Source organism: Amphiprion ocellaris, chromosome 2, assembly GCF_022539595.1.
Source record: "Amphiprion ocellaris isolate individual 3 ecotype Okinawa chromosome 2, ASM2253959v1, whole genome shotgun sequence".
In the NCBI taxonomy this organism is placed as follows: Eukaryota; Metazoa; Chordata; class Actinopteri; family Pomacentridae; genus Amphiprion; species Amphiprion ocellaris.
This window is the reverse complement of record NC_072767.1, coordinates 3,248,058-3,265,627: the sequence shown is the minus strand read 5'-3', so window position 1 is coordinate 3,265,627 and position 17,570 is coordinate 3,248,058. Positions and strand designations below refer to the sequence as shown.

General features: G+C 37.5%; 3 protein-coding genes across 5 annotated transcripts in view; 1 reads left to right on the top strand and 2 right to left on the bottom strand.

Annotated features, from left to right (window-relative positions):
• Window positions 1-821: 821 nt before the first annotated feature.
• lsm7 (LSM7 homolog, U6 small nuclear RNA and mRNA degradation associated) lies at window positions 822-4,641 on the bottom strand. Its single transcript, XM_023271319.3, has 4 exons — window positions 4,591-4,641; window positions 4,238-4,328; window positions 2,231-2,302; window positions 822-1,264 (listed from the first exon to the last, which is right to left on the bottom strand). Exons 1-4 carry the CDS (start codon window positions 4,594-4,596, stop codon window positions 1,122-1,124), a joined length of 312 nt encoding a protein of 103 aa, XP_023127087.1. The 5' UTR covers window positions 4,597-4,641; the 3' UTR covers window positions 822-1,121.
• Window positions 4,642-4,880: 239 nt separating this feature from the next.
• LOC111569285 (kelch-like protein 23) lies at window positions 4,881-10,406 on the top strand. Its single transcript, XM_023271315.3, has 3 exons — window positions 4,881-5,895; window positions 7,971-8,382; window positions 9,598-10,406. The coding sequence occupies exons 1-3, from the start codon at window positions 4,926-4,928 to the stop codon at window positions 9,899-9,901; spliced, it is 1,686 nt and encodes a 561-aa protein (XP_023127083.1). The 5' UTR covers window positions 4,881-4,925; the 3' UTR covers window positions 9,902-10,406.
• A 1,319-nt stretch (window positions 10,407-11,725) lies between these two features.
• The window catches only part of LOC111569286 (ceramide synthase 2-like), a 36,535-nt gene continuing 30,690 nt past the window's right edge, over window positions 11,726-17,570 (bottom strand). For all 3 annotated transcript variants that reach the window (XM_035948669.2, XM_023271316.3, XM_055017540.1), the window contains exons 10-11: window positions 14,566-14,722; window positions 11,726-14,486 (exon numbers count right to left, since the gene is read on the bottom strand). In XM_035948669.2, the coding sequence (XP_035804562.2) occupies window positions 14,280-14,486; window positions 14,566-14,722 (364 nt within the window). In that variant the 3' untranslated portion in view covers window positions 11,726-14,279. The remainder of the gene's footprint in view (window positions 14,487-14,565; window positions 14,723-17,570) is intronic.

Here is a 17,570-nt window from a genome sequence, read left to right as displayed (position 1 = left end):
AAATCCAGCGAATTTTGGTTGATTTTTTTGTGAATGTTCTAAGAAGCATTTTAAACATTTTTTTCCACCAAAAAATGTTCAGATTTCCCACAAAAATTGAAAATGTGGCCATCAGAAGTTTCACTGTGAAAATATATATTTTTTCCCCACATTTTCTAACTTTAAAACGAGTCAATTTAACCTGCAGGACGACACGAGGGTTAAGAACATCCACAAAAAAAAAAAAAACAAAAAAAAAAATCAACTAAAATCCAACAAATTTCATTGGATTTTGGTTGATTTTTTTCTGAATGTTCTTAAAAAAATATTAGAAGTTTTACTGATATATATGGAATCACATTAGATATTTTTAGGATTTTTTGGGGAAGATTTTTACTTTTTCAAAATATTTTAAAAAGTTTTTTTGTCAAATTTGAGGGATTTTTTTTTTTTTTTTTTTTAAATAAAACTTACGGGAAACTTTTAAGGAATTTTCTTCCTGAAGGTTTTGCAAATTTTCAGAAATTTGGTGATTTTTATTGCTGAATTTTTGGATTTTTTCAGAGAAGGAAACAATATTTCTTGGTGCCCATAAATGAAGAGAACAGGAGGATTATAAGCGCAAAATTTCCACCCACCTCTATGCACTTCAAGGACCTGTAACTCTGAAAATATTCATAGTATGAAGGTAAAACTTTGCATAGCTTCATTAAACATACTAAAGTTATTGCACATAAAACTATTTTTTTTATTTTTTTTTTTACTGTTTTCTAATTTTGGCATCTAGTTCTGCATCAATAGTCGCACAAGAACATAGAAGGAAAAACAAAGTGTACCCAGGATACGCTACATTTTCATTTTATTTTCTTATCAAAACAACAAAGAATAGTAAAAAGTTTACTCATTCTAGATAAAAAGAAAATTGTACTGTCAACACTTCCCCAGCTTGTGGGCTCTTTACAAACACAAATCTTTGCAAATTTGCACAGACAGAAATAAAAGTGAAGTGCATTCGAATGTCTTTTTTGATGATTAACTTAACGCAAGAAAACTGCTCCGTTGCTGAATTATTTATGGTATGGATGAAACAAAAAAAGGACAAAAAATACAATATTCAAGTGTGTGAATGGTTGTGTGTGACGTCAGCCGTCCTGCTGCTGGATGAAGGGGTTGGGGATGGCCTCCATGCCGTCCTGAGGGCAGATCAGCACCACGGAGGTTCCTCTGCAGACCACCAGCCCCAGCTGCCGGGTGTCTTCTGTCAGCTTCAGCTGGTCGTCTGGATCTGGAGGCGCAGAAGGAACAAGAGTTTAACGTTCCACTGTCATCATTTACACCTGGTGTTTCATTTCAACTGACATACAGAGACATAGACAGTTTTTTTGCCACCTAATTCAAAAGTTTAACTCAAAACTTTGCATTAGCACAAATACTACACATGTCGAATAATTGGCAAAAAAAAAAAACATAAAAAAAGATGCCAAATTATCATAAAGACACAAAATCAACACAAAGATGAAAAATTACCCCAAAGAGTAAATATCGCTGCAAAAAAAGATACAAACTCACCATAAAATGGACAAAATTATCCCAAAGAAACACAAAATCACCACGAAAATAGAAAAGGCTTTCCCAAAGACTCAAAATTGTCACAAAAATGCAAAAATAACCACAAAAAGAAGCCAAATTACCATAAGAAGCCACAAAATCAACACAAAAATACAAAAAAATTTAACCCAGAGTAAAAATTGCTGGAAAAAAGATGCAAAATCAACACAAAATGGCCAAAATCACCACAAAATGGACAAAAATACACCAAAGAAACACAAAATCACCACGTAAATAGACAAGACTCAAAACAACAACAAAAACATGCCAAACTATCATAAAAAGACACAAATATGGGCAAAATTACCCCAAAGAGAAAAATCGCTACAAAAAAGATGCAAAATCACCACAAAATGGACAAAATCACCACAAAATGGACAAAATTGTGCCTGTAAATGAGGGCAGCAGGCGGGTTAAGAGCACTTTGAAAACAGCGATAGTGGAGAGGGATGTGCAGCCCATGGCATGTTGGTGCGGTTTGTGTAGAGATGAACGTTATTTTTCAGTGTTAAAATGTTCACAATAAAACTTTTCACAAAAATGCCACTTCGTCTCAAGTCAACCCAGTCCTAAAGCTAAATCAACCCAGTATTATCTGCAGTAATGTGACCTCTGAATATCGTGAGAGTTTGCGTCCACTTACCACGCATGTACTCGATGGTGCCGTCCAGCACCAGGTTCAGTAGAGGATCAAAGCCTTTCAGGACTCCGCTGGCTGAGAGGGAAACACACAACATGAAGCTTACATGATTAAAGATCAATTCAACAAAAAACAAACATGTTCTGATTCCACTGGCTCAACTGTTCCTTAATCCTCATGTTGTACTGTGGGTCAAAATTGACCCGTTTTAAAGTTTGAAAATGTGGGGGGAAAAAAATATATTTTCACAGTGAAACTTCTGATGTCCACATTTTCAACATTTTTGGGAAATCTTTCAACATTTTTTGGTGGAAATAAAGAAATGTTAAAAATGTTTCTTAAGAACATTCAAAAAAATCCACCAAAAACAAGTGAATTTCACTGGATTTTGGTTGATTTTTATGTGAATCAATATCAGAAATTTTACTGATATTTATGTGATCACTTCAGATATTGTTAGGATTTTTACTCATTTTTTTGAAAATATTTACCAGAATTTTCTTGCCAAATTTGGGGGATTTAAGGAAAAAAAAAAAAAAAAAAACTTTTAAGGGAAACTTTTAAGGAATTATGGGAATTTTCTTCCTGAAGGTTTTGCAAATTTCAGAAATTTGGGGAATTTTTTTTGCTGAATTTTTGGATTTTTTTCAGACAAGGAAACAATATTTTTTGGTGTCTGTAAACGAGGACAACAGGAAGGTTAAAGTGCACCAAGAAAAGTGGAGATTTAAGTCCAACACCTGACTGGAATGTACCTAACAAATGAGTTGGGGCTGAAGCGGTTCCTAAAAGGTAAATTCTAGGTATCATTGTGTGTGTTTACTATTCTTAGGAAAGCTAACAAGGATCGGAATGGTTCACATGGAAAACAGCAGTGAGAGAACTGCAATATTTACAGCCTCTAAACAGCGACTATTAGAAATGTATGAAGAATTCAAATGTTCAGTGATTTAAAAAAAAAAAAAAAAACATTCAGTATAAACAAAAACCACAGAAACCACCATAAACAAAAACAGAGAAAGAAAGGCCGTTTGCCATCTATTTCTGTATCTTTATTATCATGGATCCTACATAAAATGAGGCTTCATTGATGTACGATTTGCACATTAAAATGATTCACCAACCTAAGCGTGATGGTACAAGATCACAAAACGCTTTTTTCTTAACATATTCTCTACATATGCAGCAACTTTTCAACAGTTATATTCTTACAATTAAATAAAAGATAAATCAGGTGCTTGATAAATGCTGTATCTGTTCTTCTATGCAAACAGTAAAAACAGAAAACTTGCAGATTATTAAAAGTATTTTATACAAAAATGCAGAGGCTATTTATGGGTTACATTAAATCTCAAGGCTGAAAATGCTGAGGGTATATCTTGACACATACCATGTTTACTTTTTCAACGTTCTTTTAAATATATCAACACATTTTTAAACACGCCGTCCTAACTGGAAAATAGAGGCTAGAGGCAGGTGGATTTATAAGACAATTCTGGTCAATATAGTTTAATTTTTTCCAGTTGTGCTGTTAACTATTTTATGCAGCTATTATCATTCTGTTAAGGTAATTCATACTGAGACTTATTTACTATAACAGAAGATTTTCCAGCACATACTATACAAATGAGCAATTCTCAGTCAACATCTTATCGGTTATCTTTAAGTAATGCATTTCATTTATTATGTATTGAACTAGATTTTCCTCTAAACTTCAAATTATGGACTGAAACTGGTTAATAAAGTTAAATAATATGGTAACAGAGCAGGAAATCAGTGGAAAAACCTTTGCTCAGTGCTGCAGGATTTCAATAATTCAGCTAAACCTGACAGCTAACCTGCTTTGAACCAAGTCAGTTTCCCAGCAACAGTTACCAGAGTAGCTGAGCTTGAATTATGCTGAATTTGAACCTTAAAGTAAGTCAGACTAACAGAAAAACACCTGGTTTATTAAACTCGTTTTATAAATCAGGCCCCTGGTTAGCTTTAGCTTGTTAGCAGCCCTCCTACCTTCTCGTCCACCTTGAAACTTCACACGAATCGGCTTGTCGATGTATTTGGACAAGTCGAAGATGCTCTCCTTCTTCTTCTTTTCTTTATCCTGCAGAAAACACCGGCAGGTTGTGTTTAAAAGTCACATGTGAGCTAACCGCTAACAGACACTTAGCCTGAGGTTAGCTTAGCGCGGCTAGCCAAGTTAGCAGACGTGAGAAAAACACAACGTATTCTGAGAAAATAGCTGCTCTGCACCTCAGGTCGTGTTCGGAGTAAACTCAGTTATTTTCTAACAATGTATGTGGCTATAGTAATGGATAAAAAGCTGAAGAGTTGCTTGAATGGAAGCGAAAATCCTACGAACTCACCGCCATGTTTGCTGTGTGACACGGAAGTTAAACTGTGACCTCAGAAATGCTCCGCCAATCAAATCGCCGAGCGCCTGGACGTGACGTCACTAGAGTTTTTTTCGGTTTTTTTTGTTTAATTCTATTAAATTTAGTTTAACAGTAAGATAGTATGTATTAAATTCTAACTATTTGGCATCCTGTTGTTATAATTAACATATTTTATTATTGTGTTTTCAGCTGCTGACCTCCTTTTTTCCGTATTGTGTCAGTCCGTCAGGGGGAAAGTCTATTAATACCAGCAGCTGAAGTGTTGGAAACCAGAGCGAGGCCCTGAGGTGCTGGTTTATTGTGACATGGCCTGCAGAGCCGACACTGAGCTGCAACCTCCCAGCTTTGAACCGCCTCTGCTGTCTGAACAAATAAACCAAACCGAGGAGGAACAACTGGCTGTGGAGCCTGACGTGATCCCTGATGTTACTCTGAAGGTGGAAGGAGAGAGTTTTTACGTGAACCGAGGACGACTGGCTCTCCAGAGCCCCTACTTCAGAGCTCTGTTCTTCGGCTGTGGCGTGGAGAGCAGCAGGAGGAGGATTGAGATCAAAGGTGTGAACGTGGAACATTTCAGGATTTTGATGGAACACAGCAGAACGTGTAACCTCGCTTTAGACAGAAATAATGTTCTGGAGATCCTCCGGACGGCAGATTATTTGCAGCTGGAGGGAGCCAGGCTGCTCTGCTCTAAGTTCCTGGAGCGTGAGCTGCACCTCAGCAACTGTGTGGGAATGATGGCCTTCGCCTGGCAGCTGGGATGTTCTCAGCTCTACACTGCAGCCAGACAGGTGGTGCTCACTCACTTCTCTGCCGTCTACACCCAGGAGGATTTTCTGTCTCTATCCAAGGAGTCGATAGCAGATCTGCTCGCCAGTGATGACCTGACCATCATGAAAGACGACCTGGCCCTGGAGGCCGTCCTGCGCTGGGTGGCGTTTGACCCCAAACGAGAGGAACACTTCCTGGAGCTCATCGAGCTGGTGAGGCCCGAGTCTCTGTCCTTACCGTTTCTCACCGAACTTCTGACCAGGATGAAAAGTTCCGACCACAGAGCCCAACTCATCTGCAAGCTGAACCAATACTTCCCTGCGTCCTGGTCAATGGGCAGGTCGGTGAGGAGGACCAGGGCCGGGGAGACTCTGTTCGTCCTCGGCGGGCCTCACGATCAGGAGCAACAGCCGCTGTACCGTTTTCACCCGCTCAGTGGACGATGGCAGAAGTGTTCACCTCTGCAGAGGAAGAACCTCACTCAGTACTCTGTAGCTGCAGCAGGTAAAGTAGCACCAGGAGGAGGACAGGAATTAACCCTCCTGTTGTCCTCATTTACGGGCACCAAAAAATATTGTTTCCTTGTCTGAAAAAAATCCAAAAATTCAGAAAAAACATCCCCAAATTTCTGAAAATTTGCAAACCTTCACATAAAAATCAACCAAAATCCAGCAAAATTCGCTGGATTTTGGTTGATTTTTATGTCAATGTTCTTAAGAAACATTTTTAACATTTTTTTTCCACCAAAAATGTTCAAAGATTTCCCAAGCATGTTGAAAATGTGGACATCAGAAGATTCAATGTGAAAATATTTTTTTTCCCACATTTTCAAACTTTAAAACATTTACAGGCATCAAAAAATATTGTTTTCTTGTCTAAAAAAAAATCCAAAAAATCAGCAAAAAATTCACCAAATTTCTGAAAATTTGCAAAACGTTCAGGAAGAAAATTCCAATAATTCCTTAAAGTTTCCCTAAAACATTTTTTTTAAATCCCCCAAATTTGGCAAGACAATTCTTGTAAATATTTTCAAAAATAAGTAAAAATCTTCCAAAAATCCTAAAAATATCTGAAGTGATTCCATATATATATCAGTAAAACTTCTAATAACAATAAAACATTCACAAAAAAATTTATACTTATGTGAATGTTCTTAAGAAACATTTTTAACATTTTTTTTCCAACAAAAATGTTCAAAAATTTCCCAAAAATGTTGAAAATGTGGACATCAGAAGTTTCACTGTGAAAATATTTTTTTTTCTCCACATTTTCAAACTTTAAAATGGGTCAATTTTGACCCGCAGGACGATACGAGGGTTAAACTGATAATCAGGGAGGAGATGAAGGCATATTTGTTTCTATGTATGAGGTGTAAATGCAGAATTGAAGCTGTCATATTTTTTACCAAATTATTGAGCAAAAATATTATTTTAATGTGTTAAAAACACATAAATATGGTTCAAGTCCATGTCTGTAGAATCAGTGCATCGTTTGTATTGGCATCATTCTGTCAGATGTGGGAAGTTTCATCTATATAAGGTTATGCTCTTGTTTGTGCACTGGGTGTCGCTGTTTCTATTCTAAGGAGTGGGCTAAAACATCCATCCATCCATCCATTATCTATACACAGCTTAATCCTCACTAGGGTCATGGGGGGCTGGAGTCTATCCCAGCTGACTCAGGTGAAGGCAGGGGACACCCTAGACAGGTCACCAGTCTGTCACAGGGCTACATACAGAGACAAACAATCACTCTCACATTCACACCTACGGGCAATTTAGAATAATCAATTAACCTCAGCATATTTTTGGACTGTGGGAGGAAGCCGGAGTACCCGGAGAAAACCCACGCATGCACAGGGAGAACATGCAAACTCCATGCAGAAAGATCCCGGGAAAGCCGGGACGTGAACCAGGGATCTTCTAGCTGCAAGGCGAAAGTGCTAACCACTACGCCACTGTGCAGCCCGGGCTAAAACATAACTGACTAAATCCAATTCAATTTAAATTGGATTTATTGAAAAAGATTGCCTGCTGAGATGTAGCCTCTCATATTCATTTTTTCAAGGGTCCTAAAACACAAATTCAAAACATATAAATGTATTTATTTGATTGTTTGACAGTATCAGAATTGCCTGATGTTATAATATACCGTCATGGAAAAAATTCCTAGACCACCCTTGTGTTCTTCAATTTCTTGTTCATTTTAATGTCTGGTACCACTAAAGGTACATTAATTTGGACAAATATAATGATAAAAACAAAAATAGCTCATAAGAGTTTAATTTAAGAGCTGATATCTGGCCATTTACCATGGTTTTCTTCATAATAATCAAAATCACTTAAGTTCTTACATCAATAGCTATGGAATGGTTCTGCCAAAAACACTGCTTTTAGGCATTCCATGTTCATTTTGCCACAGATTACAACATAAGATCACCTGTTGAGTAAATCATTCCTAAAAATAGTATAAAAAGTAGTTTATCAACAGATTTACTGCAATTAATGTTTTTAATAAATTATACCCAGAATTAGACACTTGTTGTGATATTGTCTTTTATTGATGTCCTCATTATTCAGGTGACAGTGTGGTTGTGACGGGCGGCTACTTCCGGGACGTGCTGTGGTTCAGCGTGGACTGGGTCCGGATCTATGAAGTCGGGAACCAGCGCTGGGTGGACGGTCCGGCCCTGCAGAAGTCCAGACACAGTCACTGCTCCGTGGGGCTGGACTCCACGCTGTACGTCCTGGGAGGCAGCATGGACGAAGGCCTGGTGGCCGACGTGGAGAGGCTGGTGCTGGGGTCCGAGGGGGGCTGGGAGGCGGTGAGGCCCCTGGTCCGGGCCGTGGAGAGGGCTGCCTCTGCTGCTCTGGACTCCTGCATCTACGTAGCCTGTGGCCTGGATGAAAACGGGGAAGTTTACGCAGGAATCCAGAGGTACGTGGTGAAGGAGGACCAGTGGGACGTGGTGTCCTACTCCCCATTTCCACGGTGAGTGAACTTCCAACAATTTTCAAGAAACACAAGAAAATCACTCAGAGAGCGCAATACTCCTCCAAGGCTGCTCAGTCCTCCTCCAAGGCTGCTCAGTCCTCCTGCAAGGCTGCTCAGTCCTCCTGCAAGGCTGCTTAGTCGTTGTGTCATTTCTGACGGGTGAAATCTTGAAAAAATTTGTGGCAGAAATCCCGGCACCACAGAATGTGTCCATTTAATATAGATTTACCCACAAACAAAATGACCTTGCCCTGAGCACAGGCGTGTGTTCTGCATGTGTACATTATGTCTGGATACCGAAACACGTGACCTAAATATGTAGCGGGTGGCAGGAATTGATGGGACTCAGAAACACCCCCACAAATTACAGAGGTCTTTGGTTTACAACGTCCTTGTCCTACGGCGTTTCGTCGTTAAGTTGGAAGTGGTTACGTGGAACTAGTTGGCGAGCGGAGCGAATATATACGTCGTCACGTGACGCTATCAGATGGCTTTGTTTACATTCTCCAGTTGTACACCACCTTGGATTGTGCTACATTCACTAACTTTTTATCCTTCATTATGGCTGCCAAGCGTAAGTCAGACTCTTCTGATGCTTGGACGAAAAGGAAAGCCGTCTCCATGGAAGCGAAATTAGATATAGTAGAACACTCGGAACAGGGCGAAACACCGATGAACATCGGCATTATTAGATCAAGTTGTTAAAACAGTGCAACATATTCTGTTACCTTGTAAAATGATTCATGCATGAAAGTCGTGGTATTCATGACTTTTATGAAGAACTGATCGATATCATGATTCACGTAGTGGCTTTGTTGACATTGTTGCCGGAGTTCCGACTTACGACAAAAATCAGCTTGCGTCGATACGGAGCAACAGAAATCTGACGCAAGTCGAGGACCCCAGGAATCAATTGTTCCTTGTATCATTTCCACAGGTACACTGACACCGTGCCGCTATCTGGCAATGGTACAGAAATCTTAAACAAATCCGTGGATCCAGACTATAAGCCGCATCACTGCTAAAATCTAATCACTTGGTCCTTGTGTTGTGTCTGACCTTCACTGGAAATTCATCCAAATCCATTGGTCCGTTTTTCAGTAATGTTGCTGACAGACAGACGTACACCGATTGTCACATAACTCCGTCGTTCCTTGGTGGAGTAAAAAGATAAACAGAAAGGTTAATTATCTTTTTAAAACTCTTCCTCAGATATGACCTGGTCGCCACTGAGCTGAACGGCGCCCTCTACCTGTTCGGAGGTCAGGCGCTGCGGTTGGACGTGGAGACGGACGAGTGGACGGAGCTGGATGAAGATTGTCTGAACAGTAAGTTCTTCTGCGGCTGCTCCACCGTCGCCGGGCAGATTTACCTGCTCAGTGAGAGGAAGAGCAACAAAGCTTCTCCCAACATGGTGCTGCTGGACTCCTACATAGACACCTGCATCCAGGTGGACGATAACATTCCCTGTCCTGTTCCCCTCAGAGGCTGTGTCACCGTCAGGATGGTCACATGATGGAGGGTCATGTGAGGATAATAATTGGAGTTTTGTGCATTCGAGGTGTTTTTCTTTCCTTTAACTTCCTCTCTGGTTGTTGATTTCACCCCTAAAAACTTCCATCTGTGTAGTAAAGCTGTTCAGAAGGTTTTCTTTTCATGACAATAATCTCTTCCTGCCTTAAAATGGTAACTCTGTACCGTTGCTTCCTCCAGATCTTTGAATCTGTCTGTGCTCGTTGCAGCTCATCACCGTTTCTGTTTAAACACTGTAAAACTACACAGAAAAAAAAATCTGGAGAAATAAAATGCACTAAGTCTGCCAGAACAAATAATAAAAATTACGAACACTGGATTACTGTTACGTTCAAAAAACTGTAAAAATTGTGAAATTAACCATAAATATCTGTGAAATAATTGTATTTTTTTTGCTGATTTAAACACAGCAAATGGGGTCATTTTATGGTCACACATTGTAAAAGAGTAAATTATTATTTGTAAAAATACATTTTTTTTGATGTGGACATGCTGTAGTTTTGACCATTTTTTCTGGTTTGTTGTTTTTGGTTTTTTTTAAAATATTTTTTATTATTTGTAATTGAACAAAATAGGAAAAATTTGTAAAATAACAGCTGAAAAAATTATTTACCATATTTCAAATTAATAAACAAATTACTATTGGTAAAATGACAGATTTGTGATGTAGACATTATCTACAACTTTGGCCTGTATTTTTAAAGACAACATTTACTACACATTATCTGTAATTTGAACAAAACATGACAAATCTGTAAAATCAGAAACACCAAAAGCAAAAAATACCAATTTTGAATCCTTAATATTCATGCATTTTTTCAACAGCAAATATCAGTAAAATTATGGTAGTTTTTTTGCTGATTTAAACACAGTAAATGCTGTCATTTTATAGTCACACATTGTAAAAGAATTAATTATTATTTGTAAAAATACAGATTTTTGATGTGGACATTATTTAGAGTTTTGGCCATTTTTTGTTTGTTTATTTTATTTTTGTTTGTCTTTTACTGTTATCATGTAATTATTTTTTATGTAATTTTACTAGATATTATTTGGAATTGAACAAAACAGGGGAAATCTGAAAAATAACAGCTAAAAAATGCGTGACTATTGGTAAAATTACAGATTTGTGTTGTGGCATTATCTACGGTTTTGGACATTATGTACAATTTTGGCCCCTTTTTTACCCCAGACAACATATTAAATGAATAAACTAAAGATTTGTAATTCAAACAAAACATGAGAAGCGTGTAAAATAATAATAAAAAAAACGTATTTACCATTTTTCAATCTTTAATATATTCTTTTTAAAACAGCAAATAATAGTAAAATTACAGTAGTTTTTGCTGATTTAAAATCATTAAAAATAGTGTAATTTTGAAGTCAAATGTTGAGAAAAAAAACAAAACAAAAACCAAGTCATGGTTTGTAAAAAAAATAAAATAAAATACAGATTTCTGATGGGCACATTATTGATAGTTTTTGCCCGTTTTTTTTTTTTTTTAGGGAAATTCATATTTTTTTTTCTCTGAGTTTCCTTGATATTATCTGTTATTTAACAAAACAGGGAAAATCTGTAAAATAACAGTAAATTGTTAAAAAAATAAACTATTTTAAACCGTTGAAAGTTTTTTTTTTTTAAAAACAGTTTTTCACTCATTAGGTTCTTGCATATAAAAACACAAGGTAAAAACTTGATGTTCCACCAGATGGGGGTCTTTAAACAGAACTTAATTTGTGCGAAATGAATGAAAAAATAAAGTTCTTTATAAGGGGATTGAATTAACACATAGTCAAGACATTGGTGTTAATTTATTCAATAGAAGTAATTTATTAAAACCTTTCAACAAAGCATCCATGTGCACTCAGAATATAACAGTCAAGAGTAACTTTAGTGGAAGCAGAACATTTCTCTGCTTTTATATTAATTAAAAAACAAACTATATTCCAGTGGGTCTGGAAGTGTCACTCAGTGGATCAGCCCTTTTAACTTCACTTTAAATCCCACTTAATGTTTTACACTTCAGCGCCTTTCAATCCCACTTAACCCTCGTGTCGTCCTGCGGGTCAAAACTGATCCGTTTTAAAGTTTGGAAATGTGGGAAAAAATATAATTTCACACTGAAACTTCTGATGTCTACATTTTCAATATTTTTGGGAAATCTTTGAACATTTTTTGTGGAAAAAAAGAAATGTTAAAAATGTTTCTTAAGAACATTCACATAAAAAAATTCTTACGTGAATGTTCTTAAAGAAAATATTAGAAGTTTTACTGATATATATGGAATCACTTTAGATATTTTTTGGATTTTTTTGAAGATTTTTACTCATTTTTGAAAATATTTACAAGAATTTTCTTGCCAAATTTGGGGTATTTAAAAAAAAAAAAAAAAAAGCTTTTAAGGGAAACTTTTAAGGAATTATTGGAATTTTCTTCCTGAAGGTTTTGCAAATTTTCAGACATTTGGGGAATTTTTTTCTGAATTTTTGGATTTTTTTCAGACAAGGAAACAATATTTTTTGGTGCCCGTAAATGAGGACAACAGGAGGGTTAATGTTTTACACCTCAGCGCCTTTAAATCCTGTTTCTACTCACATCACACACATCTTTACATATCATATTATTATATTTCGAACACAGCAGCCACCCAGTACTAACCTGTCATTATGTATTGTGTGTATTTTGTGGTGCTTTCTGAACAACATTTGTATTGTTGAACACATGTGGAGTCCAGCAGCAGTTCAGACACCTGCATGTATTTCACTGTTACCTCGTATTCCTAGTAAAGCACTGGAGCTCTGCACAGTTTTATCAAAATATTCCACCACCGTCTGCTCTCTGAGACTTTATTCTTCATCTGAGACATAAAGCATTTGTAAATAATCCATCTAATCTACCTAAAATTTCTCCCTAATGCCCATTTTCATGGCTTATCCATTCAGAAACATATACACAAGTCACAGTAAGGCCTTTCCCAAGTGTTTGTCCAGTGAAAGTAAATCTAACATCGAGTATAAAAACTACAGCCAAGGCACAAAACAAAAGTCCGGTGGAGAAAAACCTCAAAGGAAACCTCGCTGAGAAATTATGCTGCCTTGATCTCTTAACCCTCCTGTTGTCCTCATTTACAGACACCAAAAAATATTGTTTCCTTGTCTGAAAAAAATCCAAAAATTCAGCAAAAAAAATTCACCAAATTTCTGAAAATGTGCAAAACCTTCAGGAAGAAAATTCCAATAATTCCTTAAAAGTTTCCCTTAAAAGTTTTATTTTAAAAAATATCCCCCAAATTTGGCAAGAAAATTCTTGTAAATATTTTCAAAAAATGAGTAAAACCCTTCAAAAAAATCCTAAAAATATCTAAAGTGATTCCATATATATCAGTAAAATTTCTAATATTTTCTTTAAGAACATACACATAAAAAAAGTGTTTGTCAATGTACTTAAGAAACATTTTTAACTTTTGACACCTCTTTTTTTCCACTAAAAATGTTGAAAATGTGGACATCAGAAGTTTCACCGTGAATTTTTTTTCCCCCCACATTTTCAAACTTTAAAACGGTCAATTTGACCCGCAGGACGACACAAGGGTTAAAGTAGAAAAAAAAGAAACAAAAACACACAAATAAGTGTGTATTTTCAGGATCAATACGTCGTTCGTAAAAGCCACCATTCTGTCAGACGTGAGGAGTTTATGGTGTTCTTCATGCACCGGGGGGCGCCGTTAATATTCTCAAATAACTGAATCCTGTCAGAAAAATACAACTTTGTCGCCTTTATGGGATTTTTTCCTTCCTGCCACAGATTCCGACGTTAAAATGTTAAATAAACGATTCATAAAAATAGTCTAAAAAGTGGTTTGTATCAACAGATTTCACTACAATCAGTGTATTAATCTTCTACATACAATCAAACACAGCACGTCCATGTGTATAAAGCTGTGGGGGTGAATTAAATCATCACTTTGTTCTCTTTAAAATATATTATAGCACATATTACATGATTATTTTGAATAAAAACTTCAGTTTTTCTTTTTTTTCACCAAAAAATGAGTGAAAATGAGTTATTTACACACGAGTTATTATGATACAGCGAAAAGAAAAAAGCATAAATAACAAAATCTGCAAAACAAACTACGATTAGATGTGAGAAATCTCCCTGTTTTGCCAGATTAATGTCTATTTTCAGCATTAGTGATGGCGTTTCCTCCTCATCTCAACCTGGTTGTGAAGATCTACAATCATCGGTGCTTTTTTTTGCCTTATTTTGAAGAGAAGCAGGATGCAGACCTGAAATCATCGACGGACCGTGCTGGATGTGGCAGAAATCAGTTAATCTCCTGAAGGTTGAAGCTGCTCCACTATCTGGCTTTGGGCAGTCGGCTGCTGATGTTCCTCTGGTTGGTCAGGTTGTTCAGGACGCAGTTGTTGGCCAGCGACGCCAGCTTGGAGTTGATGGCACCTTTCCTCTGCTCCCAGCTGCACTCGTCACCTTCGTCCTCAGGCTCCTCCTCCTCCTCCTCCTCGTCCACGTTGCTTTCTTCATCGCTTCGTTCGTCGCGTTCAACCTGCAAAAACAACCCCATAACGAACAATCCTGCATCTTCTCCTCAACCTGCTGCTGGATGAACAATCCGGTCCGCTCACCTTTCCCAGGAAGACGAACTTGTAGACCATACGCAGGATGAGATATGCCCAGAAGACGTGCAGCGCCTGCAGCACTAACAGCAGAGCGTTGAAGAAGTAGTAACCGAGGAACGGCTGGAAGAACTCAAGAGAAACCACCAGGGTCGTGTGGACGACTCTGGAAAACACAAGATTGTTGGTTCAATGCTCCAAACTCTTAAAACAGCTTTAAAGCAAACAAATATTTAATTTAAGGGTATGTAAGGACAATAAAAAGTCCTTCTACTATCAAAAAATGACCTTGTTAGTGGACGAACAGGTGACAAATTAAAGGAAAAGCCAACATAAAGTGTCTCAGGAGGTGTTTATGCTGCCAGAAAAGCTTCAGAGCTCTACTGCATTGATTCTAGAAGTCTATGAACTCTTTTAAAAGGATCAAACATCATTTTTCTAAAAGACACTCCCTTAGTTGTTGTTTCTATGATGGTGGTGCACACTAATGCCTACCACGGTGCCCCCAGCTTGTCCTATGCGTTCAGTTAAGTTCTGATCTGGTGACTCCAAAGGCCGAGGACTGTCTGTCAAAACGTAAAAGAACCCAAACCCTGGACTAACAGCAGAGCGTTGAAGAAGCAGTAACCGAGGAAGGGCTGGAAGAACTCAAGAGAAACCACCAGAGTCGTGTGGATGACTCTGGAAAACACAAGACTATTGGTTCAATGCTCCAAACATTTAGTTTTTGTTCATATACTGACATTCTACTTAAAAAATGACCTTGTTAGTGCCATCTAGAGGAGGAACAGGTGACAAATTAAAGGAAAAGCTAACATAAAGTGTCTCAGGAGGTGTTTGTGCTGCCAGAACAGCTTCAACACAATACTACATTGATTCTACAAGTTTCTGAACTCTATTAGAGGGATGAAACACCATTTTTCTAAAAGATATTCCCTCGATTGTTGTTTTTATGATGGTGGTGGAGATGAATATCTACCACGGTGCCCCCAGTCTATCCTGTGTGTTCTGAAGACCAAATATTCTCATTTTTTCCATGTCTGTGCAGATCATCAGTCAACTAGGTTATGGAAATTCTATGAAATTTGATAAAAACCAAAAAGAGGTGTCCAGTTACTTTCACTAAAGCTCCTGGATGATTTTATATGCATTCAGTGAGCCATCAGGCCTTATAGATGGAGGAATTATCATTCTGGAAGAGACGTTCTGGATGGAAATGTTCCATCCCCAAGATCTACTTTGAACTGACTCTCTAACAGGATCAGTGGAACCAAACCAGACCACCAGATCTCCTCACTTAGCGGTCAAGAGTTCAGGTTTTTCCTTTAATTTGTCACAAGTTTCTCAGTCTAATTCTTGGTTCAGAGGTTGAACATCTTCAAAAACCCAAAACAGAAGTCCAGGTACTTTATACTTATGCTTCATAAAGTTAAACCGAGTTTGACATTTCTGCACTGAGATTTCTCTTCACTCATTAGCCGACACACACACACGATCCCAATAAATGATGTACACGGTGTCCAGAAAGTCTCTTTACAATTTTAAGAATTTATTACAAATGCAGTTGATAAGATATCTTAACCAGATTTGTTTTACTGTAATCAGTGTTTATTAAAATTTGTAATCACATTGAGATTGTGTGTTTCAGGCATCCTGTTGGTGAAAGAGGTGCTGTTAAATGAAACCCTAAAAGACGGCTGCTTCTCAGATCGGTGAATTGGAGGGGATGGGCCAGTTTGTGGCCAGTTCCTTGGCCACCAAGTTCACCAGACAGCACTCCCTTGGACTTCTTTCTATGGGGTTATGTTAAAGATATTGTGTATCGAACATAGATACGGGACATTACTGACTTAAAGCGAACGATTTCTGATGCCGTTGGCACCACTGATGAGGCGACGCTACAGCGAACACGGCAAGAAATCGAGTACTGTCTTGATGAGCTTCATGCAACTAATGGTGCCCATAGAGAGATGTTTTAACCCTCCTGCTGTCCTCATTCACAGGCACCAAAAAATATTGTTTCCTTGCCTGAAAAAAATCCAAAAATTCAGCAAAAAAATCTCCAAATTTTTGAAAATGTGCAAAACCTTCAGGAAGAAAATTCCAACAATTCCTTAAAAGTTTCCCTTAAAAATTTTATTTCAAAAAAATCCTCCAAATTTGGCAAGAAAACTCTAGTAAATATTTTCAAAAAAATAATAAAAATCTTCCAAAAAAATCCTAAAAATATCTAAAGTGATTCCATATATATCAGTAAAACTTCTAATATTTTCGTAAAGAACATTCACAAAAAATCAACCAAAATCCAGTGAATTTTGCTGAGAAACATTTTTAACATTTCTTTTTTTCCACCTAAAAATGTTCAGAGATTTCCCAAAAATGTTGAAAATGTGGACATCAGAAGTTTCACTGTGAAAATATATTTTTTCTACATTTTCAAACTTTAAAACAGGTCAATTTGACCCGCAGGACGACACGAGGGTTAAATGAGGCAGAAAAAACTTTGACAACCACTGATTACAATAAAACAAATTTGGTTAAGATATCTTATCAACTGCCTTTGCAATAAATCCCTAAAACTGTAAAGAGACTTTGTGGACACCCTGTATAAATGACACAGCAGTTTCTTAGGTCTTGTTGCCTGATATCGCCACACATCTTCTGCTTCTCGTATGTCATTTCACACCACAAAACCTCCCATGATTCATACTCTCAGCCTGATATGACCGGTGTCATGTTGGTCACATGATATGAGTGGATCACATGTCCCATCCTATTTCAAGCAAACAAAACAGACAGAAACCTGGAAACTGTTTCTGACCAAAACCTAAACTCTGGTTCAATCCCGCCATCTTAAAATGAGAACTATTGCCAAAATGTAATTGATGCTGCCCAGAAACATTGTTGAACTTGTGCACACCTGTATTTTCACCTGTTCATGTGATTGTAACTCACTTTTCACCTGCCTGAACGTGCAACAAACCCCTGGTTTGCAGATGATTCAAAACTCAGCA

What these genes read in the sequence shown, in the direction of transcription:
- LOC111569285 (XM_023271315.3), top strand. Translation starts at nt 4,926, where the DNA reads ATGGCCTGCAGAGCCGACACTGAGCTGCAACCTCCCAGCTTTGAACCG. An exon ending in GTACTCTGTAGCTGCAGCAG is followed by an intron (nt 5,896 to 7,970) that starts GTAAAGTAGCAC and finishes CTCATTATTCAG; the next exon opens with GTGACAGTGTGGTTGTGACG. An exon ending in TCCTACTCCCCATTTCCACG is followed by an intron (nt 8,383 to 9,597) that starts GTGAGTGAACTT and finishes ACTCTTCCTCAG; the next exon opens with ATATGACCTGGTCGCCACTG.
- lsm7 (XM_023271319.3), bottom strand. An exon ending in GTTTCAAGGTGGACGAGAAG is followed by an intron (nt 2,303 to 4,237) that starts GTAGGAGGGCTG and finishes TTTCCCTCTCAG; the next exon opens with CCAGCGGAGTCCTGAAAGGC. An exon ending in CACCATCGAGTACATGCGTG is followed by an intron (nt 1,265 to 2,230) that starts GTAAGTGGACGC and finishes CTGCGCCTCCAG; the next exon opens with ATCCAGACGACCAGCTGAAG.